Source organism: Plasmodium vivax, chromosome 13, assembly GCF_000002415.2.
Source record: "Plasmodium vivax chromosome 13, whole genome shotgun sequence".
NCBI lineage: Eukaryota > Apicomplexa > Aconoidasida > Haemosporida > Plasmodiidae > Plasmodium > Plasmodium vivax.
Window position 1 is genome coordinate 407220 of NC_009918.1, and position 15631 is coordinate 422850.

Consider the following 15631-nt stretch of genomic DNA (forward strand, 5'->3'; position numbering starts at 1 on the left):
GATAAACAAACCCTTTATGCTACTTTTCACTTTTAACGAACTGGCCGAGGAGCGGGGGCAGGCTCTTCCCAACGCTTCCAACTCGAGTAGTGTCCCCCTTCCAACGATGCACGTCCGTTGCGCAGCCCGTGGGCGCTTGGGCAGGAAGGGTCCACGTTGCAAAACCTCGTCTAGCTGAACATGGACAGGTGAAACAACTTGAAATAAATGAAGTAGATAAATATGACCAACGTTATGGCCACCAGGCACCAAGACAGCCGTTGCTGCTTCACACTATGATAGGTCTTCTTTAATTCCTTGGCACTGTTAAAAGCATTTATATTGGCATCATAAATGTTGTTATTCAAAATTTCGATATTTTCCTTCTGCGTAAAAACGAGGTGTGCCAAATCTTTAAACACTTCTTGTGCTTGGGCAACTTGGCATTGAATTTTTTTAATTCCTTCGAACCTCTGTGTAGCTATTTCGCTCTCTATTAAGAGGTCATTTTCGTTAAACTGGTCCAACTCATAATCATACACACTAGCGGATTCGATAAAATCGTCGTTGTTCACAAAATCGTCGTTGTTCACAAAATCGTCGTTGTTCACAAAATCGTCATTGTCGGCAAAATCTTCGTCCACGTGGAGAATAAAATTGTCCTTAGTAAAATGATTTGTCCCCAAAGAGTTCATACTGCTATTTTTTATTTTTTTCCCCTTGGCATTTTTTATATGACTATAATTCATTTCGCCATTTTCTATATTGGGCAATTCGTTGGCAGCTTTTTTTACATTCACAGATATGCTCTCCAATTTATTTACTTCATTTTTAAAATGGATGTTTAATTTTTCGAAAATATATTTTTTTTTTTGTTTTTCGAATGGATTTTCGGCAAACTTTATTTCCCAATCACGGAATAAATTTTCTGTTTCGATAACCTTCACATATATTTGTTGAATTTCTTCATGCAAGGCTTCTATAATTCTTTTGGATATTAAATTGTTTTTTAAGTTTTCTAAATTTTCCTCTGCATATATCATATTCTTTTTGATCAACAAGATGTTGTCTTTTATTTTTTTCTCATTGTCGTCTGCCTTTGCTTCCTCTGCGAGTGGGTTGTTTTCGCTATGGTAATTTTTGTACGACATTTTGACCTGTCCTCCGTTCAGCGGGTTTATCCCCTATATTTTCGTGCTCTCCCTCTAACCGCTTGCTTGTCCTGCCCTCACAACGCAGTCGCAGGTACTCCCCCTTGCAATGAAGAGTAGCCAATCAGACACAAACCTCGTGATGCGCGTCTGCTATATGTTTAAACAAAGCAATTTTCCCCAATGCGCGCATGTGTTCGCGTGTGCATTTTAACTTTTGTTCCAAAGGCATCATAACTTACATGATTTTTAGTCATGGGGAAAGGGGAGGGAAACAACCAAGGGGCTTTGCACCGCACGTGTAATTATTCGCTTTCTCACTTTCACATACGTGTGTTTGTACGAATGTGCACAACGCATGTGTGGATGGGCACTCTCGATCACTTGGCCAACGTGCTGACTTGTAAAATGCCAATCCTCTGCGTCATTTTTTTCACTTCACAAGGTTGTGCGAACTGCTGGGCCGAAGAGTTCAGGTGATTGCATGCGCAAGTGGAATGGCTCAATGGGTGGAAATTTTACACAATCAGGAAAAAATTAACCAAAAGGTGGGAACAATTGCTAAACGGGGGAAAAAATTGCCAAGCGGGGGAAAAAATTCCCAAACGGGAGAAAAATTGCCAAGCGGGGGAAAAAATTCCAAAACGGGGGAAAAAATTTCCAAACGCGGCAAAATTAACACAAGTTGAACAAAACGAAGGCGCGGTGAACGCCATGCAGTATTATACCCCCTCAGTACAGGCAGCGCGCTACTCAAATTTGTGAAACGAACTGACGTTAAGCAATAAAGTGAAAGGGAAAAAAAGGAAACATACGCAAATTGCGTTGTAATCACAAAATAATTACATTTCTACATTTTCTTCGCCTTCTTTCTGTTGAACGGGAAAAACAGTACGCCGTGAAATTTAATTTTTTTTTTTTTTTTTTTTTTTTTTTTTTGCCAAATGGGGAGGGAATATAAAATATGTGAGAAAAAAAAAGGGGTGGGCCAAACGAAAAAATGTACCCAGCGGGAGTGCCAAAATGAAATGCGCAAAGCATCAGCAACGAAAGGAACACAAACGGAATCAACAATTGGGGCAGCAGAAGAAACTGTGAAAGGTGCCCCTCAAACCAGTGCCAACATGGAAGAAAGCGATTTGAAAACGCTTTAAGTTTAAGCGCTTCACATTGGAAAAATTGGAAGGGGATGGGCGAAATGGGGGGAACGGCACAAATGCGAGCGCGGTGTCCGTATGTACATCACGCAAGTACGTGCGTGCGTGCAAATGTATAAATTTGTGAAATTTTTTTCCTTAAAAAAGCACATTTTTGTGCAACGCACTACCACGATTTTGCGTTGTTTTGCTTAAAGGGCTGCTAAATGAATTCGTTACGCACGATGAGTGAGATTTGTTTTTTTCCCATTTGTCCGTTTTACCAACTTCAAAAAAATGGAGGTTTCATGTAGGCATAAATCGAAACAGCTCCGTTAGTGTGCTTCCACCAAGTGATGAAATGTAACAAAATACAACTCCTTTGCGACCACTGGTTGCCTCTGCACGGGTTAACTGCTACAGGTGGAAGGAAAATTTTGCGGCGATGAACAGCGATGAACGGCTCGGGGGGAGAAACAGAATGTATGGCAAGGTCGCAGTTATTCCGCCAAACGAAAGCATAATCGCACAACTGCTGTTTCAGTTTCATTTTCAGTTGGGTCACTGGTGGGTGTCCTCACGTGCCCGCCGGGGAAATGACAAGAAGTTTTAATCTCCCCGTCCGTCGAATGTGTTCCCCCAGTTGTGTCTTCTCAACTTTGTTCACTTTGGTGTAGCAAAAAAAATTATCTTCAGAGGGAATTTCAAACGATTTGTTGAAGCAAAAGGAAAGGGAAAATAGCAAGTCACTAATTTCACCCCATCTACATTTCCAAATACATCATTTTGTAAATGGGAACATTACAGTCGTGACTCCCGTACGGATGCAATTCAGATCGATTTGCACACACAAGAATAGGCGCATCAACCGTTCAGGTGAAAATGGACAGTTGAGTCAACAAAAAAAAAAAAAGAAAAAAAAAATGAATATTTTATGAACCGTTCAGGTGAAAATGAACAAATAAGGGAAAAAAAAAAAACTTATCGTATTTCTCCCCACCCATCCACAGCTATTCACATCAAAAACGCGAAATAGGAAGTTGCCGGAGAGGGCAAATTTACGCTGTATCAAAGTTGACCTGTTTTAAGAGTTCCATTTCTTCATGACGCTCACGTGGAATTGTAGTAGGGCGGTGTGTGGCCCCACTGCACGATGACGTTAAAACGGTTTAGGGGCGGGACCAAGGGGGCTGCCTATGCTTCCTAAAGAGGTGGTACATGTGTGTATGCATACATACGTATAAATTCTGCCCATGTGCTCGGTCCCACTTCCAAATGCGTGTTACTTTTTGTCGAATTGCCGTGTGCAATTTGGAAACAACCACAATGGTGAGAGTAGCCGATGCGCGCGCTACAACACAGCCCCTCTGCTCCGTATCGCCAATATGCCTACTCAAAATAAAAATATTTTCACAGCTGCGTTTATCAGTTGAAGGATTTTAAATTCCCTTAAAGAAAATTTTCCTATAAATAATTAAAGATAAACAAAAACAAAATTGTATCCCCTTTTAAACAAAAAAAAAAAAAGTAAGCAGTGTGTGGAAAGAAGTATTCACAATGGGGCAAACAAGGGGAAACGGTAGGAAACTTTTTTAATTGCATTGATGTAATTTTTTTATTCAAAAAAAAAAGTAAAAAAAAAAAAAAAAAGGCACCTAAAATTTGAGCTAAATAAAATTTTCTTCAAAATAATTTAATTGCGCTGAAAAAATTCTCCATAACATCAGCCATCAGTTGTCTGCTTCTCGTGTGGATAGGCACACACGCACACATACACAGCAAGAGAGCGACAAAAAAAAAAAAAAAAAAGTAAATGTGCAAAATAAAACTTGGCCAAAAGGCAAAGCAACAAAATTGCAAAACAACAGTATGAACAAATAAACAAAATTAAGAAAGGGAACAAAATAATCGGCTTAAAATGAAGCCTATATGTGTATGGGACAACACCCACATCAAGGCAGGGCCAACCGTCGGAAATATTTTTCATTTGTGTGAGTAGGCATTTGCGTTGTGGGGAGTCGTAAAGAATTGTGTTCGCACGAATAGGGGGAGGAGTGGGGTGACACATATACGTGTATGCACACCGCAGGTCCTTATCGAGATGAGGGCGCTAAAGTGGTCTGATGGTTGGGCGAACATCTGTATGGGCACTTGCAGACGGTTCGTTTGGTAAAAACAGTTTCTGCAAATGTGGGTTTCGCGGACGTGCGCGCTGCACGTATGGGTGTGTATATGTATGGATGTGTCTCTACCCCCGTTGCTGTGACTGCTTCGTCAGCACCGCTTCGTCAACGCCGCCTCGTCAACGCCGCTTCCCCGTGAGCGCTCCTGCGCGGCCTAGTTGAGGCTGCTCAAATTGACGGACTTGGACACGCCAAAGAAGTCGCCGGTCTTCTGCTCGTTCATCCACCCGTGGGACATCATCGGGTAGACAAATTCGTTCAAGTTAGCATTCGCGTTCCAAATGTTCTGTTCATTAGTGCCTTCCTTTTTATAAGAAGAAAAGTCCATATGTAGTCTCACACCACCATTTTCATCCGTCACCTCTCCATTCCTGGCAGCGAAGCTGTTCCCACTGTTCACCTCATCAAACCATCTGTTGTTATTGCTCTCTATATTATTGTTGTCTAGAAAAGTGAGGTTGTGTATATCTGGAGTGCACGCGTTATAATTCGATGCTGATGGTAACGAGTCACTCAGCTGGGTGCTTTTCTTAAACGGGTAATTATTTTCACTACAGTACGTCAGGTGGTTTACATTCTTTACGCTCGAGTGTGTGTTTTTCGTTTCGCTGTAATGTAACTCCTTCGATATTAAGCATTTTATTTTTTTGAGAAAATCTGACTTGTCATTGCTGAAGGGGTAATTTCTGTCGACGTTCATACCGCTGTCTAGTTCAGCGCCTTCCCTCAAATTCAGCTTCGCATTTTTTTCCTTCCCCATTGGGCCGCTGCTCGCTGGTTTTTTCTGCACCTGGTGCGGGCTTGCCACGTTGGAAGAGGTCACATTCGGGATGGCCATACTCGAAGTGGCTACGCCTGTAGTGGCTACGCCTGTAGTGGCTACGCCTGTAGTGGCTACGCCTGAAGTGGCCACGTTCGGAATGGTCTCCTTTGCGCTGTTCACATTTTTGCCGTGACTGGAGGGGAGGAACACCTCGCTCTTTCCATAGCCCCTGCGGCCGAAGCGGTCGATCGTTGGGAATGCCCTCGCCCCGTCGCTCGGCGCGAATCCGTTGGTTGCAAATGGGTTGGCCGCATACCCGTTGGCCGCGTACCCGTTGGCGGAAAAACCGTTCACCGCATACCCCTTGGCGGCATACCCCCTGTCGGCATAACCATTCGCCGCGTCCTCACCTCCAACGCCCCTCGCATAGTTGACGCCGCTGAACCCCCCGTCCCTCTCGTTGCCCCCAACGCAGCTAGCCATGTGGTCATTCCTGAACAGAACCATGCCGTCCTTCCACGTGTCTATCTCCCCATTTTTGTCAAACCCGTCTTGACTGATGCGCTGCATTTGTGGCATCCTCTGCTGCTGGGGTGGACCCACCTCCTGGCCTTTGTATTCATTATGGTGAAAAGCAAACGGGTTAAAAAATTTGGAGGCAGCGAGTTCGTCTAAATCGAGCATCATCTGGTTCGTGCAGCCCATGTTGCTGGTGGTGCTCTTCACGTTGTGCATGCCGTTACTGTGGATGCTTCCTCCGATGGAGACGCCATACGAAATGGGTGGCAGCTGTGCACCTCCAAACTTCTCCTCATAGCAGTTTCTTTTCTTCCTTCCTTGCGAGAGATAATTTATTATGCCTTCCTCAAACGGTTCATTTTGCGCCTCTTCCTGGACCTCTCCGCCAGCCATATGTTTGCCATTATGTGCCACGTTACTCAAGTTACCATTATGATGGTATAGACTTCTCTCCGTTTCGAACGACTTCGCATTGCTCATCAGGTTTGCATAATCTCTGTTAGCTAGCTCTCCACTGTTATTAACAGAAAAGGCCTCTCTAACTTCGTGGGGACTGTTTACATCTTTCACGCTGGAAAATGATCCCACATTTTGAGAAATTAGAATGTCATCAATCGTTTTGATTATTCTGTTGAGATTGTCGTCTGCCTTAACCCCGTCATCAAAATTGGACGTGGAATGCTTCGGGTTTCTCTTCTCATTTGTGAATAGGTAATTGTCTGTGGCGTCTTCTGGGAGGACGTACTTGGTCAGGTCGTCGTCACCGTTGAGGCTGCGGTTGATGGCTGCCGCTGCTACTGCGACTGAGGAGGGGTAGCCAAAATGGGTTTCGTTGCTGCCTGGGCTGGGGAAGCGTTGGGTGAGGGGTCCCTGCGTGGCGAAGCGTTCATCTGTGTATTGCTGGTTTGTATATTGCCGCTCTGCATACTGCTGCTCTACATACTGCTGCTCTTCATACTGCTGCTCTGCATATTGACGATCTGCACATTGCTGCGCTGCGCCACCCGGGAAGTCCCTCCCCGCCAGGGGGCCACTCTGGTCCTTCTTGATGGACTCCTTCAGGAGGTTGTTTTCGTTCAAAAGGTACTTAATAACCTTCGCGTACTTGTCGTTATTCTCTATGAAGGTAGAGAGGGCTAGATTTTCAATTTTGCTCAGCACCTCTTTAATGGAATTTCCGTTGGTGCTATCCGGCAGGTGGAAATCTCCATCCGCCGTCTCCCTATCGAAGGTGTCATTTGTGTCTCTTGCGGTTACTTCGTTTTCCAAATGGGGTGTTTGTGTTGTTCTCCTTTTGCTTTTCATTTTCGTTTTTTCATTTTTTATTACGCTCCTTCGGCAGATGAAGGCATCCCTATCTTTGTCGTATGAATAAGATATGTTTGTATTTTCCGACGACCCATTAGCAGAATAATCGCACGTATCGAATGAGTAGGTAGAAGCAGTCCCTTGCTTCATATCCGTTGCATTGCTCTTCATTTTATTTTTATTTTTCTTACTACATTTTGAACCCTGCAACATGTCCATCTGTTCATTCGTTTTCATATCTTCCGTCCCGTGTGCAAATCTGCATTTATTTCCGTTAAAACATTTTCCCTTTCCCCAGAAGCTGCAGATGGTTGATTTGTACGTCGCCAAGTGCACACTCGGCTTCAGCGTGTCAATGTCGTGGGCGAACTTGCAATTTTCGTCTCGGCAGGGGATTTTTTTCTTCACGTAATCACACAGCTTTGTATTCCTTAAGTCCGGCATTGGCTTTAACTCGTCAATGCTGTGGGCGTAATGGCAGTTGGACTCGTTTAGACAGTAGTTTTTATTTTTTTGGAAGGGGCACATTTTCGTTTTAAAAAATTGCTTCTTTATCAGCGACAGCGTTTCCGACTGCACCTGGGGTGCCTGCTTGTGACTTTTTTCGTTCATCGTTTGGGGTAGGGGTGGGCGAAAAGTGAGGTTTAGCGAGGGGCAAAATAACACTGCCGAAACGGGAGAGGCGCGGGAGAGGAGCTGCTCCCAGCCAGAGTGAAGGAAAAAATATTTCAAATAATTTGCGAACAGGTGCAGTTGCCAAAATGGAAGGCGCAGCAGGGGGAACAGTTCACCACCTGTGGAGCAAAGCGAACGCGATGAACAACGTGGCGAATCTACAAGCCAAGTCGTGTATCCCGGAGTTGCCCCTTATGTGGGGGAGAGAAACTCAGCGCGCAGGCTCACATGTGTATATGTGCACATGCGTACAAAAATACACGTGCGTGGAAGAGTGGAGGCGTATAACAACTCTCTAATGCTCGCCGCTCACATCGCAGCAGCGGGACTCGAGTAGAGACCTGTGCGTATGTATTTATGCCCACTTGTCGAGCTCCCCCGACGCGCATGCGCAAAGGTACCAATCACAGAGGGAGTGGTGCAAGCGATTTATAGGCAAAGCCAGGTGACGCGAAAAGCGCAGCTTGCTCATCCGTCGGCACTCACTTGATAAAGCAATAATTAATCTACTTGTGCGAAAAGCTCGTGAGAAAAATAATTTAATGAGAAAAACAGCTGCTCCTCTTTTTTTTTAATTTACAAATAATGCATTATGATACGAAAAAATGAACCACAAAGGAATGTGAAATGGAGGACAATTAAAAAAAAAAAAAAAAAAAAATTTAAAACAAATTTGAACAAAACAAATAATTCAGATGACAAAAGAGAGTCAATAAAATTTGCCGTATGTGTGAAACGTAACTGGTTGGCAATCATTTGGGGGGGACAAGAAACTAAAAAGAAAACTGATTTTCATAGAAAAAAAAGAAAACAAACCACATCGCGTGAGCACAGTGGCTGCCTATGCAAGTGCGCACTTTGGAGGGTAGCAAATCGGTATGTCGCACAGGTGTGTGTGTGTATGTATGTATGTATGTATGCATGTGTTCGTGCCAACACTTACCTGTGAACAAACGTATGTACGTACCCGTGAGGGTAACTCTTCTTCGCGAGGAAGAAAGAAAGGAGGTGTACTTAGAAAAAAAAAAAAAAAAAAAAATACACATGGGAGGAGCGAAAATCATCCAAGATACCGCTCACGTTGAAATGTTCCCATTCTTATATACAATAACAACACATGTGTGGGAAAAAAAAAAAAAAACGAATCGAAATCACCAACGCACAGCACAGTTATATCAAAATGTACGGCTAAGTATAACCAAATGAGGCACACGAAAAGGATTGAAACGAGCGTAGGTTTACAATACGGGTCAGCGAAGGACCATCAAGTGAGTCATTCATGCTACACGTGCATGTGTGGATGTACATACTGATGTCGTTTTTTTTTTTTTTTTTTTTTTTTAACATTAGACAAGCACTTTATCTAAGCAGTTCTCCCATGATTGCTAAAAAAATTGTGTGCAAAATGTTTACTCGTCCTACTCGACATGCGAATGCGTCATTTGCCAAATACGTACATGTGCATACAGTGGGGGATTCACGTGCACACACAAACTGGGTCATTTGCCCCTGCGTGGCACACTCAAATTGTGAAGAAGAAGAGGAAAAAAATTAACTGCGCGGGTACATGTGGGCACTCACACGCTGCTAAAAGGAAGGGAAAAATAAAAATGTGTGCTCTGTATGGTGTGAAAGAAAAGATGCTCACCTGTGTATGTAGATATGCCAGAAAAATTGATTTAGAAAAAAAAAACTTTTCAGTGAAAGAGGCTTACAGAATGGGTAAAACAAAACTGACGTGAAAAAAAAATGAATCAAGACGAGAAAAGACTCAGTTGCGATGATGGAAATTGTTTTGTGCTGAACAGATTAAACTTCGTTGCCTATTTGTGTACAAAACGATCAATACAAGCAACTAACACAAATGGCAACTCCTGTTTGGGTGACTCTTTCCTTTTCCTTTCGCGGGATGCACATTTGAATAGCACGTTGGGGTAGTGTTTGCTGGTGGGTTATTCCTACAAAGGGAGGAATTCTTCCCGTTCCATCTTTGGTCAGCTCCACGCACGTACCAAAAAGGGTTTTCTTTTTTTTACATAAAAGGCAACTGTTTTTCCTTTTTTTTTCATTTCCTTTTTCGGAGGAACCTCCACTTTTATGGTCACCCATTTTGTACGAAACAGAAATAGCCGTCACACAAGGCACTGTCTTCTGGCAGAATACTCCCACGTGGTGGGAATTGCTAGAAAAAAAAAATAAAAAAATACCCACTCCTGTTTGGAAACACAATGGTTCATTTCACCCCCTTTGAAGTTACATTTTTTGCAAACAGAATGGGAAAAAAATATAACAGGCGCGGGCACGTGTTGAAAAGTTGCAGCACCTGGCTGTTGTTGTTTTGTTTTGCATTGTATTGTATTGTACTGTATTGTATTTTTTTTTTTTTCCCTTTAGCTGTATTATAATGGGGATTCCCCCTCGGCATATTCACACACATATGGGCAAGCGCGTTTCTTCTTTCTAAACTTTTCGATTCCTTTTTCTTTAGTTTACGGGTGTGCGCGGGAACTTCCAGAAATGGGCCCCCCGCGCTGAGAGAATTCTGCATCATAAGCAGGAAAAGAAGAAAAAAAAATCCAGGCGGGTAAAGGTCTACCCACGTACAAACTTCCTATGCACATGCACATTCATACACGCGCAACACGCTTAGGTGCACCTTGGCACTCGCGTGCGGGGAACGCCAACTGATTCGCGCGACCCGCTCTTTGCAAACCGCACAAAGGTAGTTGCTAACACGTGGCTGAAGCCATCACGTCGCAGATTTGTTCTTTTTTTTTTATTAATCCTTTTTCTAAGGTGATTTCCTTTACTTTGCAGTACTCACCCATTTCGCGATAAAATTTATGGCCGAATAAATTGTGTAGATCAAATGTGAGCGCTTAAGTGTTCCTGCCACTTCTTACCATTTCGCAGAGGTGCGTTTCTACGGGTGGGCAGAAATGTGCAGACGGTCGGAATTTTCAACGCGGCAAAAAGGGGGCCCAAAAAAAGAAATCCACCCACTTGTTCGCATCACTTGAAGGGGGGGTAAAAATTTGTGCCTTTTTTTTTTTTTACCCACACGACGGAAATATTTCCAATGTGTGTTGCGCAGCAACTGCAGTGAAAAATACATCGGCAGGTCGGCAGAAAAAAAAAAAACGCGACATACCTGCATGCGCGGAAGGGATGTAAATTCTCCCTGCCAACAACATACCTTTCGTGACTTCCAAGTTGGGAACAAATGAGAAAGAGGAAAAAAAAAAAAAAAAACATAAGTGTTTGACTGAACATAAACAGAGAAGGGAATCCACCGAGGGAAACACTCACTCATTCACTTCGTACGCCCTGCGGCACTTGCATTTCCTCTCAATTCAACATCACGCATGCGTATAGGCGATTCTCAGATGGGCGCTCCGCAGGGAAGGGCACGCACAAAGGTATGGCGACATGCGTTAGAGAAAAAGGTGCCGAAAGGTTACCACCTGGTAGGTCAATCCGACCGCAAAAAATGCCAACTTGCAAAAAACAGCGAATAACTCACCATCCTTACGCATAACACATACGAACGGTATGTAAATTAACCCACCACGAAAATCCTACCCGCGTGGGATACCTCCGATGGTTGGCAGGAAAGAGTCACTGAATGTTAGAACTACAATGGGGGGATAACTTGTGCGGGGAAAAAAAAAAAAATAAATACGCAAAAAACGATTGTTCGCATAATTTAGGACTACTCACAGGTGAGCATTTAAGTTGCGCTCTTTACTGCGGCTGTTCTTCCTCTTTTTTTTTTTTTTTTTTTCACATATAGAGAGATTTAGGAAAAAAAAAAAAATTCTTCACGAACAAATAATGCGCAGCTCCTTTAGTACATAAAAAAAGGCGTTAAATTGAGTCGTTCCCACACCTACTATACTGGTGTAGGAAGTTTAGCCAAGGGGTGTGGGCTCTACTTGTAGGCACAAATCTGACCAACGCTTCATACGTACATTTTTTACATTCATACGTGCCAACTTGCCGCGTAACAGATAGGCACACACGAAAGGGAACGATGGCGGACGAAGAAACATCCCAACGCAGCAAGCGGAAGGAGGAAGCTCCCCTGAGCAACGGGAAAACAAGTCACTCAAACTGCTTCATCGCAAAAGACATAGAAGATAACAACCGTATGATGAGCAGTCTCAGTTGCCACTTGGAAAATAACTCAATGAAAGAACTCAACACGCATGAAAGCAATGGCATGTTGAGTGACAAACAAAATGGGCACCTATCTGAGGGAAAGGATCCCCCAAGCAAGGCCATCCCAGAGGTAATAAAAAAAACGGTGAATATTAATCACAAGGGCGAAACAGTAACGTATGTATACACCCTCGTTTGCTATAAAAATTACAACATTTTTTTTATCTCGCCGAATGGGAAATTTGCCGTGTGGATACATTCGCACAATGTCATTATGCCCTTCTCGGTGGAACAAGAAACGGAAATCATTTTTGGCGAAAGGAATTATCCCTACTTGGAAATGTTTTGTACTCAGTTTATGAAGGACCATGCCGCTCTGATGAAGTATAAGTCGATTATGTTCGCCATATGTCTTCACAACATGTGCTTCGATGATACCAAAGCTTTAACGGAAATATTTGCTGCGCTCAGCGCTATGGTTTAAGTAAGTTTTGCAGCGTTAAAATTGGTGTGAGCTCAGATGAGTACACGGGGTTATGCGCAACTTCCCAGGGTAGGAGAGAGTACCATTCGTTATCACTCTGATGGACATGCCAATGTTGCAGTTTGTTTAGTCTTCATTTTATTATTACACGCGAGGGTGTGGGGGAAAAAAAAATACCCCCCTCGTAGAGCTAGCCATACAGCTTTTTTTTTTTTTTTTTTTTTTTTTTTTTTCCTTCCCCGTTGCCGCTTCACACATGTGAGCATAATTTGTGTGCATGAACGGATGGACAAATCGCTGGATGGAGGTCCCTCCCTGAATGTGTTTTACAAATGCCCAGTGTTGTCCGCGTCGAACGGCTAATTTTTTCCGCCATTTGTGTGTACCAGCGTGTGTGCAATTTTGAGAAAAAAAAAAAAAAAAAAAAAAAACTAACCAACCAACGAAGCGATATTTTTTCCTTTTTTTTTGGCTCGAATTCCAATTTTGCGTTACCTTTTTATTCACAATTTGGTCCAACTCTTGCGTTTCCGTTTCCCCACTACGGTGTCTTCATTTGGTACGCCTTTTCGACGCGACCTGCTCCAGCTCCGCTTCGAGGCCCTACTTTCGCCTCCTTTCACTCTTAAGGGAGGACGAGTTCGGAAAGGCCTTTTTCCCGCCGCGCGTGGAGTTCTGTTTTTCCCTGATTGCCTTATTTTCGTTGCTTATGAAGAAGCAAAAAAATAGGGCATATCCCAACAGCTTGAGATTTTTAAGCAATTGGGAAAATAAATTTTTTTTGCTCGGACATGTGCTCTCGTGGTTTGCATTTTTTCTTCGGTGATATTCTTCCCCTTTACATTTGCGCCCCTTCCTCAAGTTGTGCGAGCGGGTTTGATGCTTTTCCCCGTGGGGGTGGGTTCGGCCGTTGAGCCGGTCAACAGGGTCAACCGGGTTAGCGCTGAATTCGCCGCTAGAACCGCTAGAACCGCTGGAAACACTTCCACGCTTAGGGGGGGGGCCACCCGAGGAAGCGGCCCCCGTATTGGAACCCTCTGCGCGGAAGGGCCTCCTAAGGGGCAGGAAATAATGGCTGCATTTTTTCCTCAGTTCTGCCTCCATATAGGACCTATTCGTGAAGTACATGCCCTTCAAATAATTATCGAATTTTAGCGTGCATTTTTTGTTCATATAAAAATTACCCTCATTTTGGCTAACACCGTCTGCTGCATGGAGATACTTACCGTCATGCGGCTCACAAAAGGGGTGACCACCATAACGAAGTGATCCATTTTGAACACCACAGGGGTAGTCATAACTGAAGTGATTGCCATTGCAGTTGTGCCTCGCACAGGGGTTATAGTAATGGTGCTTAGTACTTATATGGGCTAGCGGGTTGAAGTTGCTTATGGTATTTTTTTCTAGAACCTTCCCATTGCGTGGTTCACTCCTTCCATACGGTTTGGGAAGCCTGACGATTCGTCTGTCCTCTTGGAAGACACCATTTTGGTGGCTCATGGGCCTGTCCAACTTTAAATTATCTTGCCAGTCGGATGCTGATCCTGGGGACTCTTCACTGAGAGAAAATTTCCTCACTAGGAAGTATTTGTAGTTCGTTTCGTACATATCCGCAACACTGTCATCTGAAGACAACACAGTGTCAGTGCTGGACATGATGTTGTAATGCTCTGTATCGTTTCGGGGCGGTTTCAGCCAGGTATCCTCCTTCGCATTGGACTCTCCCGTCATCTTAATTTCACCCTGACTCCCCTTTTGATAGAACGTTTGCTCATAACCTGGGTAGTCCTCACGTATGCGATGCGTTTCGCTCGTTAAGTCTTTTCGCACTTGGGGGGTTCTTCCCAATTCTGTGTACTCCTTTGATTCGTCGTGCCCTTGCACAAGTTTTCCATTTTTACGTTTCTCCTTGGAGTGCCTCTCTTCTATGGCTACAATTTCTCCATCGAGTTGGTTAACGCGCATTTTTTTTTTTGCCTTCTTTACACTTGGTAGTTTGTTTTTATTTACTTCCGTTTGGCTGGTCCTGATGAAAGCTCACGTTTCTGCGCTGCGGTCGGCTTGCAGATTTGCGAGAAGCTGTGCGTCCGCTTGGCAACTGTCCCGCATGACATGTTCCGTCGTTCGGTCGTTCCGTCATTCGGGCGGCTTTGTCTTAACGTTTTGCGGGGAAAGGGAAAAAAGAAAAAAAAACGGAAAAAAACGAAAAAAACGAAAAAAAACGAAAAAAGGGAAAAAGGGAAAAAATGAAAAAACGTAAAAATGGAACGAACGCGTTTCAAACGTGTTATAGAAAGACCCCCAAACTTTATTTCGCTTGACGACTTGCCCACTCCACGCAAGGTACCAATGGAAGGTAACCCCCCGCGCGCGAAGAAATTCCCTTCTCGTTGTTCACATCACGCATGCGCTCTCGCAGGATGTTTTTTCTTCTGACGAAAGGCCTTTTTGCAAAGCGCAAAGTTTTCCACATGAACGGGTACCTCTCATTACCCCCCCACGAGAATGTCTTCCTTTTTTTTGCGCGAAGCTGTACATTGTAACATACAAATGTTGTCACAAGAAGGCATGGGAAAAATGTACATTATTAGTAGGCCATATTTTTTAAAAAATCATTTTCACCGAAAGGGTGTCACAGTGTCGCAAAATAAATGGCTACTAAATTGAGCGCTTGTGGAAAATTAATATGAGCAATTTTGAAAGTCCATTTAAATGGCGCAGATGGGAACTGAAAAGCATCCCGTTTATGCGTTTTTTCCCACTTTCCAAATTTCTACAATTGAACTGTTCTTTTGTGCAGAATTAAAGTTGATTTAAAGTAGACAAAAAACAAGACATGGCATCGTGTGGTCTACAACTTCACGAATCAGCCCCCTTTTTTTGATTAAACATTTTGGCCACGCATTTTTAAAAAAATTCGCCTCTTTTGTTCAGCAGATGGGGATGCCGCTTCCCCCCAGGTGGGCTAACCTTTTGTCCGTCTTGCGCATTTTTGTATGAACAGTTCTGAAAAAAAAAAAAAAAAGCTGTATTGGGGAAAATTACCTGAACAGTGTTGAAAAAAAAAAAAAAAAAAAAAAAAAAAAAATACACCAAATTAAGCTAGCTCATAGTTATTTCCCCTTCATTTTTAAAACAACCCCCCCACATGAGCCGCCAAAAGGAAGCTTCTTACAAATTGAGGAGAAAAAGCCTCTTGGGTAACCCCCCAAGTGAAGCACACATACCAACTGAAAAAAAGGGTCACCTTTTTAATGACCATGGTTTAATCC

The 15631-nt window shown here is 43.4% G+C and overlaps 4 protein-coding genes across 4 annotated transcripts, besides 17 other annotated features; 1 reads left to right on the forward strand and 3 right to left on the reverse strand.

Moving 5' to 3' along the window:
• Window positions 1-170: 170 nt before the first annotated feature.
• PVX_084535 (syntaxin 5, putative) lies at window positions 171-1130 on the reverse strand (the record flags this gene model as incomplete). The annotated part of the gene is made up of 1 exon (XM_001616524.1): window positions 171-1130. One exon carries the CDS (start codon window positions 1128-1130, stop codon window positions 171-173), a length of 960 nt encoding a protein of 319 aa, XP_001616574.1.
• An 806-nt stretch (window positions 1131-1936) lies between these two features.
• Window positions 1937-1966: a microsatellite.
• Window positions 1967-2685: 719 nt separating this feature from the next.
• Window positions 2686-2709: a microsatellite.
• Window positions 2710-3063: 354 nt separating this feature from the next.
• Window positions 3064-3087: a microsatellite.
• Window positions 3088-3371: 284 nt separating this feature from the next.
• Window positions 3372-3418: a microsatellite.
• A 366-nt stretch (window positions 3419-3784) lies between these two features.
• Window positions 3785-3813: a microsatellite.
• Window positions 3814-4329: 516 nt separating this feature from the next.
• On the reverse strand, window positions 4330-8481 carry PVX_084540 (hypothetical protein, conserved). The gene is made up of 2 exons (XM_001616525.1): window positions 5335-8481; window positions 4330-5304 (listed from the first exon to the last, which is right to left on the reverse strand). The coding sequence occupies exons 1-2, from the start codon at window positions 7649-7651 to the stop codon at window positions 4604-4606; spliced, it is 3018 nt and encodes a 1005-aa protein (XP_001616575.1). The 5' UTR covers window positions 7652-8481; the 3' UTR covers window positions 4330-4603.
• Window positions 5295-5322: a microsatellite.
• Window positions 6183-6228: a microsatellite.
• Window positions 6646-6673: a microsatellite.
• Window positions 8252-8272: a microsatellite.
• A 16-nt stretch (window positions 8482-8497) lies between the features above and the next one.
• Window positions 8498-8525: a microsatellite.
• Window positions 8502-8536: a microsatellite.
• Window positions 8537-8629: 93 nt separating this feature from the next.
• Window positions 8630-8650: a microsatellite.
• Window positions 8651-8929: 279 nt separating this feature from the next.
• Window positions 8930-8953: a microsatellite.
• Window positions 8954-9944: 991 nt separating this feature from the next.
• Window positions 9945-9986: a microsatellite.
• Window positions 9987-11565: 1579 nt separating this feature from the next.
• Window positions 11566-12359, forward strand: PVX_084545 (hypothetical protein, conserved; the record flags this gene model as incomplete). The annotated part of the gene is made up of 1 exon (XM_001616526.1): window positions 11566-12359. The coding sequence occupies exon 1, from the start codon at window positions 11748-11750 to the stop codon at window positions 12357-12359; it is 612 nt and encodes a 203-aa protein (XP_001616576.1). The 5' UTR covers window positions 11566-11747.
• Window positions 12360-12459: 100 nt separating this feature from the next.
• Window positions 12460-12489: a microsatellite.
• Window positions 12490-12663: 174 nt separating this feature from the next.
• Window positions 12664-12687: a microsatellite.
• A 173-nt stretch (window positions 12688-12860) lies between these two features.
• Window positions 12861-14324, reverse strand: PVX_084550 (hypothetical protein; the record flags this gene model as incomplete). Its single annotated transcript, XM_001616527.1, has 1 exon — window positions 12861-14324. One exon carries the CDS (start codon window positions 14322-14324, stop codon window positions 12963-12965), a length of 1362 nt encoding a protein of 453 aa, XP_001616577.1. The 3' UTR covers window positions 12861-12962.
• Window positions 14325-15314: 990 nt separating this feature from the next.
• Window positions 15315-15343: a microsatellite.
• Window positions 15344-15631: the final 288 nt, after the last annotated feature.